The sequence below is a fragment of the Megachile rotundata genome, chromosome 13 (genome assembly GCF_050947335.1).
Source record: "Megachile rotundata isolate GNS110a chromosome 13, iyMegRotu1, whole genome shotgun sequence".
In the NCBI taxonomy this organism is placed as follows: domain Eukaryota; kingdom Metazoa; phylum Arthropoda; class Insecta; order Hymenoptera; family Megachilidae; genus Megachile; species Megachile rotundata.
The window spans coordinates 11,381,418-11,404,168 of record NC_134995.1 but is presented as its reverse complement, the minus strand read 5'-3'; the positions used below and the strand labels follow the sequence as shown (position 1 = coordinate 11,404,168).

General features: G+C 42.5%; 1 protein-coding gene across 6 annotated transcripts in view; it reads left to right on the top strand.

Moving 5' to 3' along the window:
* Positions 1-22,751, top strand: part of Mxd (MAX dimerization protein) — a 143,848-nt gene that overhangs the window by 77,587 nt on the left and 43,510 nt on the right. For all 6 annotated transcript variants that reach the window (XM_076538821.1, XM_076538822.1, XM_076538817.1 and 3 more), the window contains 2 exons: positions 5,848-5,962; positions 13,818-14,145. In XM_076538821.1, coding sequence (XP_076394936.1) covers positions 5,848-5,962; positions 13,818-14,145 — 443 coding nt within the window. The remainder of the gene's footprint in view (positions 1-5,847; positions 5,963-13,817; positions 14,146-22,751) is intronic.

The following is a 22,751-nucleotide window of genomic DNA, read 5'->3' as shown; positions in this document are numbered from 1 at the left end:
CGCCGAACCGTATTTCCATATTCGAAACCCTTCTCACCCGGGAGGAGATCAATCCTTCGAAAACCGTCTCGGCACCTAAACCCAGAAAATTCTCTGGTCGACCCTCTCGAGGTGATTGCGATCCTGGGACCCCCCGTCGGATTCGTGGCTCCCAGGAGTTCTCCTGGTTCACGTTGGCCCGTTATTTTGGATTACGCAGGATACGGGTGTTGCTGTGGGATCTGGGATCCTAATGAAGGCACGTGCTGCTACTGTTGGCTGTCCGTCTCTCTCTCTCTTTCTGGACCAACCTCCTTTGTCGTCCGCGACACGCCGGGGCTTTGGACCAGCTAGACACAGTTTAATTAAGCGAAACCAGAGCGCTACGCCGCCGGTGTGTACGTACACGTGTTGGTGAACACCCACGCGACCCCTGTACACGTCCAGGCTGGTGGCAGCTGCACACACGTTGCTTGACCGTGTGGCGGCTCGTTCAACCGTGCCACCATCGCCAGTTTAAACACACGGAACCCGGAGAATAGCGTAAGGGTAAGGGAACGACTATTGTGGCCAGGGCATCCTCGCGATTCCGGGATCGGGGCTTGATTTTTGGATGAACAAGATGGCTCGTGCCAGCTATTGCCTCGTTACACGCCGGCCGGCTGCCCGTGCTCGCTTTTATCCTTTTGTGTTATCCTTGTATTGTATTCACGGTTTGCATTCTTTTATTTAATCCCTCGCTGCTTTTTTCGACGAAAGTCGAGTATTAATTTTGGGGGCGCACGTTACGGCGATGGAAGTCGACATTTTTTTTACCCTCGCGTTCACGTCAACCTAACGTATTCATTGTTTTTTCTTCGTTTAATCATTGCCGACTCTCGTAGTCGTAGGTTAATATCCGATGTCAAGTTCTGCGATTCGTACTTGTGATCATCTGGCGCAATCGCACTGTGTACCACACACACCTCTTTCGAATTTAAACATTCTTATTTTTATAAAATACCAAAAGTTACCAAGTTACCAAGTTATACCAAGTCTTCGCTTGTTCAAAAAGAATCGAATCTGCCGACAAAAGCGACGTAACCAGATATTTGTTCTCCGAAAATAAACGCAAGTTGTCCAAATGTGAATATTTTTCGAAGCCCGGTTGTTTAGGAAGCCGAGTACAAGGTAATTCGTGCATAAAGATCGTCGTGTGTACGGAAGTCCGGATCTATTCGTGACCGGAACCGTGGTTCCGCGCGAAAAGGGGCAAACTACCCCTTCGCGCCACCGCCGTCCTCTCTTTCTCTTACGAGTCCGGCTCGCTTTACGAATGGGCAAGTTTAAGCGAAGCGTAAGTTCGTACAAGTTGCCTGCCTCCCCGGGACTCTCGAGTATCCGTCGTCGTAATAAATTGCTAAGCCGTTCCACGGCCAGCCACTCTCCGAAACGTCCAATTAATCAGGGGATGTTAATTTCGCCGGGCGAGACGATTTCCAGCCGGGGATTTTAAGCGAGCCCGATTAAATGTCGCCCTTTGATCGTGAATAATTATCGCGATAAGCCGACTTCCGGAGTTATTAATCGAGTTTCGCGCGGTTCCAACCCCTTCGCGCGTTACCGTTCGAACATCTTTTTCATTCGTTATATCGAAGTACTTCTAAGGCTGCGCTTTTCAAAGTTTATGATAATCGTAGGCGATGGAATCTTTATTTGCGAGATTTAGAACGAATCTCGAATAGAAGAAGGATTCCAGCAATAAATTCATGGACGTCACGTGTGCCAAACACGCGTCGCGTCGTTACAGGCATTTAATTATAAGTTTATGCCCGGTTTATTGTTCCGTCGCGGAAAATGGAGACGACGGGCGTCGACTAAGCGGACGAGCAACGGCGACGCCGACAAGGGGTCGTTGAAGACCACCGCGGCGCTCTTGGATCTCGAAAGTACCGACCAAGACCCGCACACGCGCGAACACACGTAACCGAACGTTTGCACGTACGTTTTACGAGAAACAATAAGCCCGTCGCGGCATAATGACATCATCAAACGGTATTATGTCTTGCGGGCCACAAAGTGGACGGTTTCCGCCACGGATGGATGCATTCTGGCTCTGGAACGCGTTATGCACACCCATTTCTGCGCGAAGCTGCGGTTAAGGTGTTGACGATGAGCACGAAAAAATACGTATCTCGTTCCGACGTACGTTTAATACGTTGGCTCGCGTTTCATGAGATTCTACGAATTTGATGAAATAGCTCGGACGCAGGGAAATTCGGGCAACTTATGAAAATCAGGAATGTTATTGATGAGTAAATAACTAGTGGGCGATTTTAAAAAAAGTAAACTGCAGTTCTACGGCAAAAGCCAATACAAGAATGTCTTCATTGACACGATGCTGTCTTGAGGACACCCCGTTAGTATGACTGTTTAGGGCACTTGAGCTCAGCGAAGTTCCCTGAGGAAGGGGAAGTGCAATGACAAAAAACGGATGACCTGCGTCGACCGTTCGTTAATTTCTATTTTCTAACACTTAGAAATTGGAAAACTTGGCAATTAGGAAAAATTGGTGAATTTGGAAAGAACTGGAGAACTACTAGTTAATTCCAGCTTAAAAGTTCGCGAAAGTATTAAAGAAACGCGTAACGATGGAACAAGCAGTTAGATCCATCGTTCCCCGCCATCAATCTCATCGTTCTTTGACATCCTTTCGCGGCGCTGCAACATTTTTGCCGGAGGCCAACCAAGTCCGATGGGGAGCTAAGGGCGCGGGGGTGTTGGTCCTTCAATCGATACCACCGTGTGACATCAGCATTATGAAATTCCTGTCCCGGCTGTGTCGGCGTACCGGCAGCCTGATGAATAAATACTTCGCGCGGAATTCAGCGTGTCGAAGTCAGCTTAGCGTGCTTCGCGAATACTCGTCGGCTCCCTTCGAGTTCAAAGAGCTGATACGCGGATCATACGAGACACGTGTCGGTAACGTTTCGACCGTCGATTATTAATTCGACGTCGAATCTGTCGAATAACGTCTGCGATAACATTTGCCTTCAAAGATTCGACAATGGATACAGCTATTATGTCTACCCTGGATATCGACGTTTTGCCACGCGAGCCACTGGTCCTTTCAAATTTAATCGATCGAGAGCTTTACTACAAGTATTAATTACTTTGAGACTTACTCTTACTCGACTATTTAACACGAACTTTATTTTTCACATGCAAGAAGTGACCATTGGTTTGTATTCTTCAGAGCAGTCCATTACAGCGAATAATTTAAAAGCATACGAGAGCATAGGAGTGATTTGACGACATTAAAGGATGAGACCTTGATTCAAAGCTTAAAAACGTCGATGCAAAGTTTTATCGGTATCGTTAACAGAAATTGTGCGGTTCCTCGTCGGAGCCATGGACAATACAAAGTCTCGTGTTCAGGTAATCTAGCTCCTCTTGTCCGCGTGACTTTCACGTTCACACGATACGCGATGCTTGCAATTAATTTCACTGGTTGCCGTGTGATTTAGTGGCCCCTAGTGGAACCAACGTTGCTGTTAGCCGAACGATAAAACTAATTGCAATTACTGTAATTACGACGCGTCGTCGGTGGATCGTTTGACGGTCTTCCTAGTGTCTGTTGCAAAACCGCGTACACGGCGTTACTATAATTAATTACTAAACATTGTTAACCGCGACTGTGTCCTACGTATTCCCTAGTTTTTCATTTCGTGATTTATGGGTGACTGAAAATTTTCGAGTTCGCGAATCTTCTGCGTGTTCGACGTTGTCGATAATTCCGAAGAGAAGCTCAGAAGTTGAAGAAAGGAGCTTCCGTCTTCTCGTAACCAAACGGCTCCGGTTCGTTCACCCTGTAAGTGACATTATCCGCTGTTACCGTAACGCTTCAGCTTTTACGTACTAATTATCGGCATCTACGTTTCCTCGTAGTCGACGGTACAAGTCGTTCGCCGGCATTCCAGGCCGCGCTACTTCCGTGGGAACGGCTTTGTTCGTTAACTTCGACGTGACTGTAAGTCTTCCTTCGATGATCAGCTACGCTTACAGGACGTTCTCTGTGACGTGCTCATCTGTTGCGCCTCGGGATTAGGACGTTTTTCGAACGACGTTCTCGGTTAACGCCAAAGATTGGACATTGTAAAGTTAACGCTGATAAAATTGCGACCGTATGCAAAGATTTGGTTCGGAGGAACGCGGTGCACTACCGGAGAAAGAGAAAATAGGCGACCAGATGGAGAAACGAATACGCTACAGAGGAATCTACGAGACAGAAGGGATGCTATTGAACAGGGAGTGGGTCGCCGAGGGAGGAGGAGAGGCAACGGAGTTACGAGGCTGTTTACAGACGGCTGTTAAAGCGATCTAACTCATAGTCGGCCAATGCACTCGCGAGCTAAAGCTGCGCCTCGGTACAGTTCGTCTCAAAATTCCATCGATAACTCGTTACGTCTCGCGTTCCGAGCAAAGTATTCCGTCAGGAAAGAAACTCTTCGAGTACAATGGAGAAGCTGTCGAACGTCGAAACGAGGAGAAATTGATTCGAAAATTTTCGAGAAATTCCAGGCAAAGAGCTCGACGATAAATCACTCGGAGAGGGCACAAAGAGTCTTCTAATCAAAAACCGTAAACTCGCAGGATTCTTTGATCAGGAGAAGTTCGGAGCACGCAGGTTGGATCAACGAAGCAGAAAGGCGATCCGGAGAATAAGGAGGAGGGTTTGAACATTCCGTGAAAAATCACCGTGGTCGCTCATGAATTATTAAAGCATTTCCCAGCCAACCATCCAGCGACGCGTAATCGCACCGAATAATTTTCTCTTTGTTCGATAGGTAACAGCCGGCGCGGCGGGCAAGAATAGTCGACTGTTGCTCGCGTGATGCTTTATCTTCTCGGCTAGGCTCGGACGTGTTAAAGCGGAATATTATAAATCGCGAAAGGCGGCAGGAAAATATCGGGAACACCGGGGTGCTGCTCTCGATAACGCTTCGACACGCACTCGCGTGACGACAATCTCTCGAAAAGGCTCGCGGATCGATCGGATCGTTGGGACAGCTCGAGAGGAGACGCCTCTTGGGACTCCTTGTCCCTCGAAACCCTGGCTTCTCGTCAGATTCAACGGATTCGACGGGGATAAATTGTTTTGGGAAGGCTGCTGCATCGCATCGGCTCGGATATTGTTTTTCTTCGAGATCCACTCGAGGGAGAGCCTCTTCAAATTCGTTTCGACGTGCTGGATTCAGCTGCGGTACAGTCACCGGCAAATCTGCTTTTCACGCGATCGGGGATTTTCAGGATTTCCGAAAGAATCGACGGGCCAACGTTCGTTTAAACAATTAATCGCTTCACGGTCGAAGGACCGCATCGAAAATCGCACGACGGCGAATTCCCGTCGCGTCACCCTCCGCTTGCAACCCTCTTTAACCCCCCGTTCGCCGCAGGACATTACGGTAGGGAAATAATTCCCGCGCGTTTCCTGCTTTCGTATTCCGGTTGTATGTTTATCGCGCGATTCGTTCGGCTAATGGTCCGTGATCGTCACGATAATCGGAATCTTATCGCTTTCCCCGATCGAGAACCCGACCTTTCGTTGCGGTCGAATTCTTACGGGGTACCATAGGGACTAACGCCTCCCATCTCGGATTTTCTTCAATTTTATCTCTTTGCTACGTTTGCAACCCCGCCGCGGGCCGAATTCCGCTCCATTCATCGTCGGGGCTACGTGACGCGAAAAGCGGATGCCACAGACATTGTAGCGGCTAAGCCGGGGGATGAAACGCTCGCATCGATTTTAATTGTACTCTAAATCCCCTATTAATTTAATTATCTCGGGAGGTGATAATAGAATTAACGGTATTTTGTTTTTTGTTGCAGGAGAGCTCACCTCAGAAATTGCCTCGAAAAGTTGAAGGTGTTGGTTCCGTTGGGTCCCGAAACTTCAAGACACACCACGTTAGGTCTTCTGACCAAGGCCAAGCGTTTTATCAAGGTACGTCGTACAGAATAAATAAATTATTCCGTCGCTGCAATTTTTAAATGGTCGATCGTCCATTTTTACTCGGAGAATAATCTCCGTTATCAAAATTTCGCGACCACGTTTATTGCCTTGTAATTCGAACTCGACGGATGCGAGCAGAAAACTGTTCCATAAAAGTTAAGCGAGGACGGGGTGGGTTTGAATATTTCATGGGGATTTCGCGGAGTCGCGATTCGCGAGAAACGCGTTCGCTTACGTCGTCGAGAAGGGGTTGAAGAGAGGGTGCGTGACACGGCGAGGGTACGGAGAAAAGAACGGAGATTTCTGGCTCGGAAAACGGGTCGGGTAATTAGCGAGAAAGATGGCGGAAAAGATGGCCGAGTGTGAGAAGAATATCGCGGTCGAGAGCGGTCAGGGGTGGTGGAAACTCGAAGGCGAAGAGACTCGAGGAACGAATAAAATGTCCCGTCATTTTCTTTCTCTGGTAAACAATATTTATTGTATAAAGAAACTTCTTAAGTCTACGCATGTGTAGTGGATAGTTATTTAAATAGAGATCGAAAGAAGCAAACGATACATTGTTGCAGAAGTCTCGAAATACGAACGAGTTCTTTTTGACCCGTCGGCGGTGGGCAGCCCTTTCCCGCGCAAACTACGGACTTCATTCCCAGCTTTCGAGCCCCTTTAATTTTTCCTTTGCCTCGGCTTCTTTGCAGCCTCGATTCGCTTCATTTCCTCTTCCAACTCTCTTCTTCGTTGCTACCCTCACCGCAGCCCTTCGTCCGCCATCCACCCCTCTGTGTCGTCTATCAACTCGAATTCCGTCGTTTTCGTGGCCGTTTTTCGCTCTTCTTTTTTTTACCCTCTTCGTTTGGCCAGAGGCTGGCTGACGATAAATCGCCATGCGCTCGTTAATGAGCGAGCCACTCTTAGACGGTTCTCTAATTAGTCGAACTCGACGCCCAGACGCTGGTCCTGGTTGCTCAGTTTCGTCTGGCCAGATCCTCCGTGAAAAATTTCTTCGGTGTTCCTGCGGATATTTCCCAAATTTTTGGGTACGGAACTTTCGAAACTTCTTGAGTCTTGGAATCTTGGGATCCTGAGATCTGCGAGGACTCGGAGAAACTTGAATCATTTCTCATGTTCTTTCTGTTTCAAAACTCGCACCTTCTCAATCATCGACGCATTAAATTTGACACATCCATACGGAGTACATCGAGAACATCTATTTCAGTAGGAATTCGCAAAAACGTCGAATGAGCGAACGAATCCCGTTGAACGTCAGTATTTCACGATCTCCAGAGAATATGGCGGTCGAAACGCATCGATGTCTTGCAATGGAGGACAGAGTGAAATCTTGGCGCGGGTATCTAACGCAGCCTCGTATAATGTACAGGTAGCTGAAGCAGAGGTCAGATTGATGTATACCGGGAATCTCCCACGCGGCCTCTGTATGCATGGACGAACGGTGGATACGCGCTGCTGCACTCCGCTCTCTGCAAACCGTTGCCGCACACAACAAACACAACCGAGCGAAACGCACACGAGTTCCCGCAATACACGCGCCCACATATGCACGCATGCACGCCATTGTGCCAGCTAACCAGCCAGCCCAGCCTGTAATTTACTAACTACGCATCCATTGTCCGTCGCCACTCTCTGTTTGCGACGACACCTTAGCCTGACTTTCCGTCGACCTACAACGATGCCTCCATCTTTGCTGTTCCTCCTGTTTCGATTCTCTTTATTCAATTCTCTGATCTTCACCTTCCTTCGCAGTTCCAGAAGTTTAAGGTTCATGTAAGTTACAGCGCTTAGTTACAGCGAACTGATTTTAAAGTATAGAATGATTTTACATAATTCGGTATGGTTACTTGTTTGGTACAGGTTACGGTATATTGTTTTAAGGCTTGCAGTTTGTTAGAAATTATTAGGACACAATGTTGTTCATATTTCGGAAGCGCTCAGTTACAGCGAACGGTTGGTGATTTTGAAGAATACAATAATTTGATATAATTCGATTTGAAGAATATGTATTTGCAAGATATGTATTATATCATTTTAAGGCTTGCAGTTTGTTGGAAATGCTGTTAGGACACAATGTTGCTCATATTTCGACAGCGCTCAGTTACAGCGAACGGTTGGTGATTTTGAAGAATACAATAATTTGATATAATTCGATTTGAAGAATATGTATTTGCAAGATATGTATTATATCATTTTAAGGCTTGCAGTTTGTTGGAAATGCTGTTAGGACACAATGTTGCTCATGTTACGATAACGTTCAATTACAGTGAACGGTTAGTGATTTTGAAGTATACAATGATTTGATATAATTCGATTTGAAAGACATGTATTTGCAAGATATGTATCTATCATTTTAAGGCTCGCAGTTTCTTGGAAATGATGCATTTGTTAGAAATATGAGGTACATAGCAATACGAGGTGCTTCGAACTATAAAGAGTATGTGCAATATTCTGAAATTAGAAAATAAAATGTCGGACTGTAAGAATAATAAAATGACGCTATTAGGAATATAATATAAATCGAAAGGATATAAAAGGAATCCGAGAGCAATTGATTTGAAACGCGGAGCTTTCGGAAAGAAATGTAAAAGGAAGAAGCGTTCTTTCTTCAACGTCCACTTCCGTCTTATTGCTATTGCTATTGTTATGGCTGGTACTGGTCTCGAAACGCGGAACACCGTTTTAAGAATACGAGGTACGTTAACGCGGCGGCTCGATCACGGAAGAACCGGTGCCACGTCGTTTCTAAAACGGAAGTCGGTCGTTGTCGTCCTCCTTAACGCGATCGCGGTATTTCCCTGCTTTTCCTTCTTCCGTGACCCGCGGACGATCGATCCCTCTGGGCATCTACTCTAACGCGTCGATACATTAATGCGAACGACCCGGCGTTTTCAACGCCAACGACTCGAAAGGGACCAATTTTCGAAAGAAAAGATCTCGCTACGAACAAGGATCTTTCTTCCACCGAATATTTATCAGTTTCCATTGAAATTCCAATGTCCCCGAATTCCAGATTCCAATAGCGCAATTTGCAAATGCTCTCCGGAATAAAATACTTTCCCCCATATTTTTTATACGTATAGAAGTTAAACAAAAGGGCGGAGAGAAAGAATGTCCCGGCGCGTCGGGAATATTGCTGAAAATAAAAGAAACGGAAGTAAGACGGGAAGGAAGATAAGAGTGGAAAGATAAATAATGGAAGATGAAAGAGGGTGGAAGGTTGAAAGGTGAAGATACGGTGGAAATGATAGGGCGAGGTTTAACATCTCTTCCTCGCGAGGAAAATAATAAAGAAGAACCGGCGAAAGGGTGAGAAGTGGCCGAAGACAAACAGGAGAAAAATACTCTTGACATAAAAGAAGATGAGAACGTGTTACTTACGTGTGAGCTGCGCTCTACGATGTTTGATATTTTGTAAGTAGTGGTTCTGCAAGGAAAATTCGATTTGTTCTTCCCATTCGAAACGTTCTTCTTCTATACCTAATATATAAACAACTGTAATTCTAAAACGATCGAAGTTTAATTTCAAATATCACCAGATTTGAAAAAATGAAAAATTGCATCGAATAAAGGGAAAGGCTCGTAAAGCATTGTAACCATATTAATTTTGCTCGATTGGATAGAAGAATTATGGGAGCAGTATCTAATTAGGGGAGGCAATTTTTATTCGAGGGGACTAAATTCTTTCGACCTGTGTCCCGAAGGATTCGTGCAGCGAACCACCCTTCTCGCGGGGGACATTTAATGTCCGGAAACGAAACGAGTGCCGCTTAGCGACAATTGTGTTTAATTGCCGAGAAAAAAGCAGTTACCGACTCTTTTTTCCTACCTGTGTCAAAAGTTAGATAATTAGAACGGTCGTGAAAGGACTCATTAATCGATTCGAATATCATTCGTGATTAGACGTCCGATTAATTGCAGCTTCAGGAATTAAGTAACACGAGATAACGAGACGATTAAATTTCAGTTACACGCGATCGCATGATTTTAATCCCGGATTCCCGTATCTAAAGTCCCTAAATCCCGAATGAAATTAGATCGACAAATTCCGAGATCTTCGAGTATATTTTTAATGAAACCGGAAGTTGGAAATCTTGTTTGCTCGCGTTATCTTATTTAGAATGATTCGGTGTATTTTCGCCCGGGAAATTTTGTCGGTAACAATATCTGCGGTAGAAAATTGAAGGGTGAGTTTCAGAATCGAGCGATGGCAGATAAAAAGCAGCCACGATACCGAATGTCGTTCGATACACGCGCTGCTGGAAAAGTTGCTTCTGCCTGTGCTTTCCATTCGTCCTGATAGGAGTTTACAACGGAGATAAGAGCGAGCCGCTTCGAGACGATCGTAAAACGCCTTGGTAGCCGGTTTAAACGCGGCTGCGGCTATTTCGTGCCGGGAAATTCTAATCGCGACGTTTTCCACTCGTGTTACGGCCCTCCCAGTAAATTACACGCGCGATCGAACTTTGTTCGTAAGTTATCTTGCCTGTCCCGATAACGGTGCATCTTATTCTTTATATATTATTTCGCTTCCATTTCGAGATATCACCGCGAGAGATTTGAAATTTCCTTTCCGGGATTTTACCGCGTTTATAATTTTGCTTACGAATTCTTTAAACCTGTAAGAAGAATTTGCGAACAGCCTGAACGGTGGTCGAACGAATTAACGACAACCGGCGATTATTGGATTTGATCTAACAAGCGTGAAGTTATAATACAAGCATAAACGCTATAATTAAAGAAATCCCCTTAATGAAGTTTAGGGCTTCGTTCTAAACGTTCCTCCGAAGGCGTCGCCAGTTAAATGTCTACGTAGGCTTTCTTCCAATTTTTCCTCGTACAAATTAGATTTAGACAAAACCAACCCTGACCAAGTGTTCGAAGAAACGGTAAATTTGTTCGGGGAATTGAAAGCGGAAAGCAGCGAAATTAAGGCGAGTCCTTTCATTCGTGGCACAACGATGCCCCATAAAGGCAATAATCCAGAAATTTGTTTCGTTATCTGCAAATAACAGAGGCTAATAAAAGGTTAATTAACACGGTGCAATTTGGGAGGATGGTTCACCTTTGTCCACGTATTTTTTTTTCCTCCCCTTTTCATTAGCGGTATATACCGCAGACTGTTTTTCTTTGTTCCGTGCTCCCCTTAAGTCGCAGACAATTTTGTCCCGCTTTCTAATCGCTTCCCTCCATGTCGCATTATTCCCGGACTGTTCTACGGCTCACGCCAATTGCTTATCTTTGTATCACCCTCTGTGTTCGAGTCTTACTTTTTATCTGGCCTTCTTATTCCGAGACGTGCCTCTCCTCTTCCGAACAGAAGAAGTGATTACAAAGGACCTACGGTGCTTGGTGTTCTGGAAGGGTGTCATAAATCGCAGACAGCTTCCACCCCATCTTTTCATCGCTTTCTACGTCTACCTCAACCCTCGATCGTTCTTCTTACCGTGCTTATTTATATGCAAGCGCTTCCCTACTTTTTCACTTTTTCAGACGATGCGTAATTAATTATTGCTCTGCAATAAACGGAACGAGGGCCGTTAATATCGATATATGGCGGCACTGCATAGAACACATCGGACATACACTACCGTCCATAAGTATCCGTCCACAAGCGAAATATGCATTCGCGTTGCATGAAAGTTATTCAAGTACCTGCAACAGTAACTAAAATCGATTTTTTTTCTGCGAAGGTCAGAATACTGGAACGTTTTTCGATTGATAATTCTCGTTTGGAACTCGTATCTCGATGGAAAAGAAGCTACAGACGAACTAAACCGAAACTGTCGAGTGCGTAGCGTCACCTCCATTCTTATCTCCATTGAGGGAACCTAAACATCTACCACCAGTTTACAAACACTTGAAACATATCGAAGAACCCTCTGAATACGTTCTGCACCATAGAAATGAAACACAGTAGAAATGAAAATTTTTTTTACAATCGAAAGCGTTTCATTAGATTCACAAATTTGGACTTTGTACTTCTGGACATGAATTTTACTTTCACACTTTCGTTGTATAATTTGTACTTAAAAATTAATTCTATTACGTTATGACACCTCGAAAAAGATAATAATAATTATTACAAATGATATGATAACCCTAAATACCTTTCGTACAAAGTTCAACTATGTTTTATGTAACGAAACCAAGTGTCCGGATACTTATGGACGGTAGTGTATGTGGTGTGTGTGTATGTACTATGTAATTGTGTGATCGGCAAGGGTGCATGATACGAATGAAGCTTGCGCATGGTATGAATGAAGCTTGCATGTAATGAAGATTGCTAAAAAATTGTCTTTTTGATGTAACCGAGCGAAGCTTGGTGTTTTCGGAGCGAAGCGAAGAGCTCATTGCTTTGCGAGCAAGACGTGTGAGATTTGTAATTCGTATAATATTGAAATTCTATTTGAGTTAATAGCATTTAATCATATTTCGTTAAATAAACTACATTAACCTTCTATTTAATATTATTCTACACATACGTATACAGAGTCTCAGAATGTGCAGTCTTTTATACAAATAGCATATGCAACAAATCAACTATGAAACCAATTAGAAATTTTGTCCAAAATCGAAAAATTCTCAGATTTCCAGCACGTAATTCGATCAGCCTGAACGAGCCTTCGATCGAAATCAGGGGAATCAAAAGAGCATAAAATGTTGAAAATAATATTCCCAGGTCGGTTCATTAGCGAGTAACGAACGTTTCACCGAGGAGAAGTTTAAATTATCTGAATCTCGTGTTGGACTTTGCGAATTACCCGAAGCTTCATTGTAATCCCGCAGCTTTAGCAAACCTCGTTTTCCATTAGTTCCATAATTTTTCGCTCGTTTTCTGTTCGCTTAAAACCGTTGTCGATTCGAACAATTAATTCCGCGATTAATGGAATTTTCAAACAGGATATAAAAATGATAATCAAGGTAAAAGCCAGTTGTACGAGCTACCTTTCATCGTAATATTCGAAACAGAATTAGAAGTTTGAGAATCAAGTCATTCAGCTTCGTAAGTGACACATTTTTCGGTATAATTAATCTCGGTTTACGGTGCACTTTGGAACGTTCCGAGACTCGTATTCCCATAAGTACTAATATTTCTGAATATTCGACACCGTGTTCAGATCCCAGCGTTGCGGACAGTAATCTTCTAATCTGCCTGAACAGCGCGCAAAATCCTCCTGAGACGGAGCCTGAAAATCGCTGTAGTTTCGAGTAGCAATGTATAGGGGTTGATAGCAAACTTGTGAGTAGCAGAATAGGTATGTGGGTAACAGTACAACTGACGTTAGGAGTCTGACCCAGGTTTTAGGGACTCATTCCACCTGGAAGTCCATCAATGTGACTTTCTGATCGTCGAAGATACCTGTGGTCTAGGTGACCATCTTCTTTCCTTCTATTAATTTGGACTGTGGGTCAGGTAGCCTCCTCTGTTAGCCTCCTGCAGCCCTACAGTTATACAATTGTCCAGATCGCGCGTTTCACAAGATAAATGTACTGTCCTCATATTTCAAGCTGACTATCCCGAACGATTCAATGATGAATTCAATGTGATTCTGTCATATTATGTTGCTTATCGATAGAACTGTACTTGTTATCCTTATTACTCTTATTATTGTCAGTATAACTTATATTATTACCCATATTATGCTGCTATTGTCGATAGAACTGTATCGCAAAGTACAGTTGCAAATATATACATTTTGTCAAGAAGTTTCTTCATAATGTACTTTAAAGTAAGAAGTCTAAGATTAAGAACCCAATCTACCCGTCATTTTGATGGGATAAGTCTAGTATTTGTCAGTATTTTGGAACATAGTTGCAGTAACAGTGGATGTTTCAGAGCCTGGAGGAGCGCGAACGCAAGCACGCGGTGCACAAGGAGCAGCTGTCCCGCGAGCAGAGGTTCCTCAGGCGACGGTTAGAGCAACTGACGAGTCAGACGGGTCTTCATGGGCTGCACGGGCTCCACGGGCTCCACGGTTTGAGCTCGAGCGTCCCGACCGGTTCCTCTTGCGGGCCGGGGGCAGCAGCCGCCGCCGCCGCGGCTCTTCTCTCCAAACGTCGAAGCGTATCCGAATGCTCGCTCGGCACGGCCTCCTCCACCAGTTCCACGGCCAGCTCCAGGAACTCCGACAGGTCTGCGGGCAGTCCATCCGTCTCGGAGTCCGGTGAGTACTCTTTGTTTCGCCTTTTCACGATTCTGTACGATGTGCACACCTTACTTCAAATCTACCTTCTTTAAAAACACGGATAGAGAAATGTGGATGACCACGTGGTAGGACCATGGATGAGTCCTAGAGTCTCGTGTGAAAATTGGAACTCATACCAATTTCGGAACATGGAAACTTTTGGATGAGACTTGGATGTAGATATTTGAGATCTAGAGATACAGGGACCATATTCGGACCCTCCTGCTAAATAATTTTCACGAGGAAGAAATTTTCCATAAAAGTTCTTATAACGAGTTTAGTATCGCAAGAAAAATTCATTAGAGTATTAAGCTCTTTTAACGACGAAGTTGGTATCTCCCCTGGGCTGAATGTTACACGTTTACAAAACGCGACGGGGGTAATCAGCGATAGCGTCGGTAAAATTTCACGGGGTGCAACCTATTTCCCGAAGGAAGTTGAATCCTTGCATATCAATATTTAATTTAACTTTATAATTAGTTAGTCCATCTGTTCGTTGAAGAACAACCCGAATGTCCCTTTGTGAAACATCTCCGAAACGAGATTCGTTCGAACAGTCGTATAAGTTTACAAATTTTTATGCAAATTGAATTTAATTGCCAAGAATTACGAACTGAATTGTACACAATTTCCAGGTAAAATTTAGCAAATTTCAGGAATGACAAAATCTTAGTAACTTGGCTACTTAAGGGTTGCAACAAAAATTATATAAAATTTCCAAATCAACTTTATTAAATTTTAAAAATGACAAAATTTTAGTAACTCGGCAACTTAACATTTTGAGGGTTGCAACAAAAATTATATAAAATTTCCAAATCAATTTTATTAAATTTCAAAAACGACAAAATCTTAGTAACTCGGCAACTTAACATTTTAAGGGTTGCAACAAAAATTATATAAAATTTCCAAATCAATTTTATTAAATTTTAAAAACGACAAAATTTTAGTAACTCGGCAACTTAACATTTTGAGGGTTGCAACAAAAATGATATAAAATTTCCAAATCAATTTTATTAAATTTTAAAAATGACAAAATTTTAGTAACTCGGCAACTTAACATTTTAAGGGTTGCAACAAAAATTATATAAAATTTCCAAATCAAATTTATTAAATTTTAAAGACGACAAAATCTTAGTAACTCGGCAACTTAACATTTTGAGGGTTGCAACAAAAATTATATAAAATTTCCAAATCAATTTTATTAAATTTTAAAAACGACAAAATCTTAGTGACTTGGCAACTTAACATTTTAAGGGTTGCAACAAAAATTGTATAAAATTTCCAAATCAAATTTATTAAATTTTAAAAACGACAAAATCTTAGTAGCTCGGCAACTTAACATTTTAAGGGTTGCAACAAAAATTATATAAAATTCCTAAGTCTTTACTGAACTTTGAAAGCCGCTAAATTTTCTAAAAGTGCTAAATCGAAGAACACGCTCCGCGCTTCAGAAAAAAGTGAACGGGCATCGAATCGAAGAAGGGTGCGAAACAATTCAAGCTGTAATTGGTAGAAACGAGAAGGCTTACTAGGCGTCGTCGTGAAAGGGTTGCAAACAGAAGGAAAAAAAAAACAGGAGAGAAAGAAGAAAAGCTCCGCGACATGGAACGAGGAAGCGTTTCAGCGGTGCTCGCTCGTTCGCTTATTTTTGCCGGGCTTCAATCCTTTCAGAGGCTTCGTTGCCGCCGAAAACAAGCAACGATGTATCACCGTAACGCGATTAACCCTCAAATTTTGCCGTAAAGGGATTAGAAGCAGGCACGAGCAACTGGCTTCGGACGCACACGTGCCGCCTTTTGGAGGCTAATGACATCGTAACCACCCATTGCAATTTTTCGTTCGTGACTGAATCACGCCATTTTTATTCTTCTGGATGCTGCGATTTACTCTACGGACATTCGTATCGAAATAATTTGTCTGTCAGGTTGGATTTTCTGCAGGGGATTTTTGAACTCCTAGCTTTTAGAATTTTGGGACTTGCGGATTTTAAGGAATTTTTAGATTTGGAGAATTTGGAGAAGTTATTTGAGGGCTGTAATTTTGGAATACTTTCGAATTTGAGGGATGAGGCTATGGGATTTTAAGGAATTTTTAGATTTAGAAAATTTGGAGGACTTATTTAAGGGCTGTAACTTTGGAACACTTTCGAATTTGAGGAGTGAGTCTATGGGATTTTTGGAATTTTTAGATTTGGAAAATTTGAAGGACTTTCGTCTTTAAGGGCTGTGACTTTGGAACGCTTTCGAATTTGAGGGATGAGTCTGTAGGATTTTTGGAATTTTTAGATTTGGAAAATTTGGAGGACTTTCGTATTTAAGGGCTGTAACTTTGGAACACTTTCAAAGTTGAGGGATTTTTGGAATTTTTAGATTTGAAAAGTTTGAAGAACTTTCTTATTTAGGGGTTGCAAAAATATTGGGACACTAGAATTTCCCTTCCTAGAAGATCTCTCGAGAGACCCAGAAATTAGCACTCCATTATAAATTTCTCATCTTTCATGTATTCATTGCACCCTCAAAAAGGTGAACGAGAAATTTTTTGCACGAAACACTTCTGTGAAAAAAGTTCAATTTTTCATCGTTGTTTCACTTACGGTTCATCGATTTCGGTATCGGAATTTCCAAGAACTTTTCTGAAATGCTGAACAAAACAAAAAAGTGGTCGGTAAGGGGATGAGAGTCCGCGGGTAAAAACAGCGGGAAAACAGCGTTGATGCACGGGGTGACAAATGGATGATCAATAGCAGGCAAATTACGTGTACGGAGCATTGTTGACCGAATGAAGCACCGCGTGACAACGGGAGCAACGGGAGCAGCACGATAATCGATGAGTGCGTCGCGTTCGCCTTGCAAAATGAAAAGCCTTCGAAACGGGGACGCGATAAATCACTGTGTCGTCCAGCCTTAAAACTTAATTCAGCACCGTGGACTATCGTACCCCTTCATCGAAATAATGCCTTCTTTCTTCTGTAATCCATTCGCAAAAAATCTATGCGAAAATTTAACGACATACTCGGAAAAATTCTTAAAATATCTTCGAGTATTGCAAAAATTCTATAACTCTTTTTGATGATCGAATAAATTAAAAGAAACAGGGTGGAAAATAAAAAATAGGGTTGTCGAGGCTGCATTCGGAAGTTGATCCGCGTAATTCTTAGAATATTAAGTATTACAAAAATTCTACATATAACTCTTTTTGATGATTGAATAAATTAAAAGGAACAGGGTGGGAAATAAAAAACATGGTTGTCGAAGCTGCATTCGAAGGTTGATCCGCGTAATTCTTTAAATATTAAGTATTGCAAAAATTCTACATATAACTCTTCTTGATGATTGAATAAATTAAAAAAAAAACAGGGTAGAAAATAAAAAACATGGTTGTCGATTCTACATTCGAAGGTTGATCCACGTAATTCTTTAAACATCTTCAACTATCGCAAAAATTCTACATATAACTCTTTTTGACGATTGAATAAATTAAAAGGAACAGGGTGGGAAATAAAAATCATGGTTATCGATTTTACATTCGAAGGTTGATCCACGTAATTCTTTAAACATCTTCAACTTTCGCAAAAATTCTACATATAACTCTTTTTGATGATTGAATAAATTAAAAAAAAACAGGATAGGAAATAAAAAACATGGCTGTCGAGGCAGCGTTCGAAGGTTGATCCGTGCAAGAACTTTGACGAAATCTGGAGGAGCGGACATTTTTACGAGCGTTCAGCAGAATCGTTGCGTATTACCGCGAATTTCCCGCTGTCGAGAGGAAACTGGCTGAGTCAGCCCGTTAGCAAACTTCCGGGCTCGTTCTCTGTCGCTTATGAACTTGTAGGTAAGACGGGGCCGCGAAGTTGCAGGCCAACCGATAAAAACTTGCAAGCGACGACGTGCCAGCCTCGCGATCGGCCAAACAATCTCTCGTTTCTTTCCATTTCAATCACTCTTTCGTTCCTCGATACCAACTTTCTCGACCGTGCACGCGTATCTTTCCGAATCTCGTTCAAACTTCCGAGTTATCTAGCTGAAACAATAAATTGATCGATAAATTGACGCGCGCGTTCAAACAAGTCTATTGGACGGGTTTTTTGATTAATGCATGCTGATCGCGTGATACAATTTTTGTAAATTGGACATTTTTTGTTTGGGTACTTTTTTAAGTTGCGAGTTGGTGTATACTGATATCGCTTTATAGATTGATCTATGGGTCTTTGTATTGCTAGATCAGCAGGTCTCTGTACCCCTACATCACTATATATTCTGATTGCTGTACTCTCAGGTCTTTGGATCTTCAGATTCCTACATCTCTAGGTTTTCGTAGTCTTAGGTATTCCAAGGTTCCTACATCCACAGGTCTCTGTACTCCTACATCACTGTATATTCAGATTGCTGTACTTTCAGGTCTTTGGATCTTCAGATTCCTACATTTCTAGGTTTTCGTAGTCTTAGGTATTCTCAGGTTCCTACATCCACAGGTCTCTGTACTCTTACATCACTACATATTCAGATTGCTGTACTCTCAGGTCTTTGGATCTTCAGATTCCTACATTTCTAGGTTTTCATAGTCTTAGGTATTCCAAGGTTCCTACATCCACAGGTCTCTGTACTCCTGCATCACTAAATATCCAGATTTCTGTACTGATAGATCTCTAAATCTTCAGATTCCTACATCATCAGGTTTCTACTTCTCTACATCACTATACATTCAGTTTGCTGTACTCTCAGGTCTTTGGATCTTCAGATTCCTACATCTCTAGGTTTTCATAGTCTTAGGTATTCCCAGGTTCCTACATCCACAGGTCTCTGTACTCCTACATCACTAAATATCCAGATTTCTGTACTCCTACATCTCTAAATCTTTAGATTCCTACATCATCATCTCTCTATTAATTTACATCACTATACAATCAGTTTGCTGTACTCTCAGATCTCTAGATGTTCAGATTTCTACGTCTCCAGACCCTCATACGCTTAGGTACTCCCAGACTTCTACATCCTCAGGTCCCTACTCCTCTACATCACTAAATATCCGCATTTCTATACTCCTATATCTCTAAACCTTCAAATTCCTACATCATCATCCCTCTACTTCTCTACATCACTATACATTCAGTTTGCTGTACCCTCGGATCTCCAGATGTTCAGATTTCTACATCTCCAGACCTTCATACATCCTTAGATCATATTCCCAACATCCCTAATTCCCATTAAATTTGAAAGTCTCAGTGAAAGTCAACGACGTTAAAAAATGATCAGTATGTCCCCTGAGAAGGTTTTTGTCATATTTAGAATCGATTTATCGGTTTATTCGCAGTCTCTTTTGAGCGTTCGGAGTGGCAGGTCGATTTTCACTACATAGATCATGATCGTGTCTGGCGATTGAGGGATCAGATGGGCAAGAAAGGTGGGGTTAATCAGTGCAATCATGAGATTAACGTGGCAAGGGAGAGCAAAGGCTGGCACGTAGCGTTTCGCTGGTAGAGGGAGAACAGGGAGGGTCGAACGAGGGAGATTCGTATATCGATTCGATATCCCGAACCTCAAGAGGTTCGCTTTGATGCATAATCACTTTGGTCTCACGTATCGGCTCGTGAGAGAGCCCTGTCTATGGGATATTCGCCTTTTTCGCCTCATTTCTGTGGCTAATATCTTCCACGCTCTTACAATGCGGATCGTAGATTATTACACATTCGCAATTTTATTTCAATTTTATCTTATTAACTCTTTGAGAGGTCTCGATCGTCATTCGACTTACAATCATTTGCATTTTTAATTAATTCTATAATATTACACGTGATACATGTATCACGTGAACATAGTGATACACATAGCGGACATTATTAAGGAAATAAGAATTCAATTTTCATACCGTTAAATAATTAATCTTCCGAACCAACTCTAATCCACTTGTAACCACTTGTCTATTCCGAACGCTTTCGCAGTTAGAAAATTGGAGCCCATAAACGCAGGGCTGCTTATTTCGACGCGATTTGTTCGACGGAGCTTAGTACCCCGAAGCTGCAGTCGTGTCGATCAAGCGAATTACTAAACACGATAAGGACCCTACAGATAAGGTTTCTACCCCCGGGCGTTGGCAATAGTTCCTGTCTGCTCGACTTCTCATCCTTTTACAGAAACGATCATTTTCCATGTTAATTGATTTTACAACCCTTATCTTTACACTCAACATTTGCAGGTTTAGAAACTTGTATGTAATATGTGGCACACTTTCGTCCACAAGCGATTCCATGTTATTTTTCTTTTAAAACCCTTGTTTCAACATTTGCAATTTTAGAAACTTGTATGTAATATGTGGCACACTTTCGTTCACAAGCGATTCCATGTTATTTTTCTTTTACAACCCTTGTTTCAACATTTGCAATTTTAGAAACTTGTATGTAATATGTGGCACACTTTCGTCCACAAACAATTCCATGTTATTTTTCTTTTACAACCCTTGTTTCAACATTTGCAATTTTAGAAACTTGTATGTAATATGTGGCACACTTTCGTCCACAAGCGATTCCATGTTATTTTTCTTTTACAACCCTTGTTTCAACATTTGCAATTCTGGGAACCTGCATGTACTACCTGTATGTATATATCACAGCACATGTGGCACTATTTGCTCGAATAAACCGTCCGCTGTTTTTTGATTATCGCGAGTATGCTACAGCATAGATTTGAAGTCCGTAGCGTTCTTACGAGTCTAACAAAGATCGAGCAGTTTGAACGTTCGTTTATCCGCGTAATGCGCACAAGAGGCCGTCGATTAAATTTCGCGACGTCGCTTTTAAAATTACATTCCCTTATCTCACAGTATACGTGGGCAACGCTGCAACTTTTATCCTTCATTACGTGACTGCGAAAGGACGCATGAAAAATTCACGGTTCCCGGTAGAACGTCTGCGGTACACCGAGAGACGTCTGTAGGCTGGAATTAATTCTCTCTGTCGCATTTACCTCTCTTCTCCTGGAACCTCCACTCACGACGTAGATCTTTTAACGCCTCGACGATCGCGCAAATTTTACCAATTAGAGACCATCGGCCAATTTTTCCTTTTCACTTTTTCGTGGACAAGTTTAACTCCTTGTTTACTGTTTCACTATTTTATTACTTTACTTGACTCTACATTTATGGACCACTAATGACCGCACATTTAAAACGAAACTGATCTATAAAAATAAATGATGGACAATATGTAAACCAGCTTATGCAATGATTCTTTATCTCGATGAGGGTTGACATTTTGATAAAAGTTTCTTAACCCCTTAGTCTATAACCGCGAGTCAGACTCGTGACGTTGCAGTTCAAATATGACGAAACTAAATCGTATTTGCAGGAAGATTGAGTTTTGAATATGAAACTAATTGCAGTTTGCATAATTTAAGATTGCTAAATCCAAATTACAACTAACATTTCAACATTCTTTATTTGCTTTAATGCTGCAGTAATAATTAGGCTGCTCTGACTGACGCACCTGGCGAAAAGTAGACTAAGGGGTTAATAATTTTCTTCATTTAAAACAAGAAATCTGAGGTACATCTTGAAGGACCTAGTTAACGACGTAAGTCAAGTGCAAAGGGTTCTTTCGTAGAACTTTGCGTGCACACGTAAAACAGAATTAGAGAAGCACGATACAAATATACCTGTCATTAAGTTGATTACTCAGTTTCGAAGAAAGTTTAGAAGCGTTGGAAGTTAGATGAAAGAGCACGAAACAGCGGTGTAAACGACCCGGCATTATTAATTATAAGTGCAGCTCCTTTTCGGCGGTAATTCCGAGAACGTCGAGAGTGAATGTGACAACCGAATTGTCGAGTATCGCTTGAAACTGACGGATAACCGATACGCGGTAGAACAAAAGCGAAAGGGAAGAAAGAAAGGAAAAGGTGAAAGAAAGAGACGAATCGAGAGGAAGTGACACACGAGCATCGCGAAAATAAAAAGAACGAAGTAGGAGGACGAGGAGAGAGTTGGTTCGTTCCGGCGTAGAGTGCGCGACAACAAAGCCGAAAGATCATCCGGAGCGAGCCTGGTGACATTTATACCCGAGCTAATTATCCTGCGCCACCAACGGATCCTTTCTTCTCCGAAACTACGACAATAGCATCGAGAGATCGTGAAAGCAGGCCCAGCCGCGTAACGACGACATGTCTGCCTCTCTGATACGATGAAACTCAACCTCGTCGCGCATTTACGTCGACGGTAGTGTTTTACCCGACGAACAAAGCCTCGCGGACGACGACGACGACGGAGGAACTGGAGGAGTATAAGCAAAAAGAACGGAGGGAATCGGATATGCCGTAATCGATACACAAGGGGTGCCACGGAACGAATGCTTGATGTATACCTAGCCGCAAGAAGAGTCGACGGGGATGAATTAACCCGCTAGCTTCCAGGAAATCGATCACGGTGCCTCTTTGCCCGACGTTCTCCAGGATGTCACCAGGACACTTCCTATTTCTTACCTCCTTTCGACGTATTGTTATGGAAGTACGCTCTTAGCGTATACACACCTTTTAAATATTTCCACATTTGTACACTCTATTCTTCTGATCGAAATGTAGGAAGTATTTCTTCCC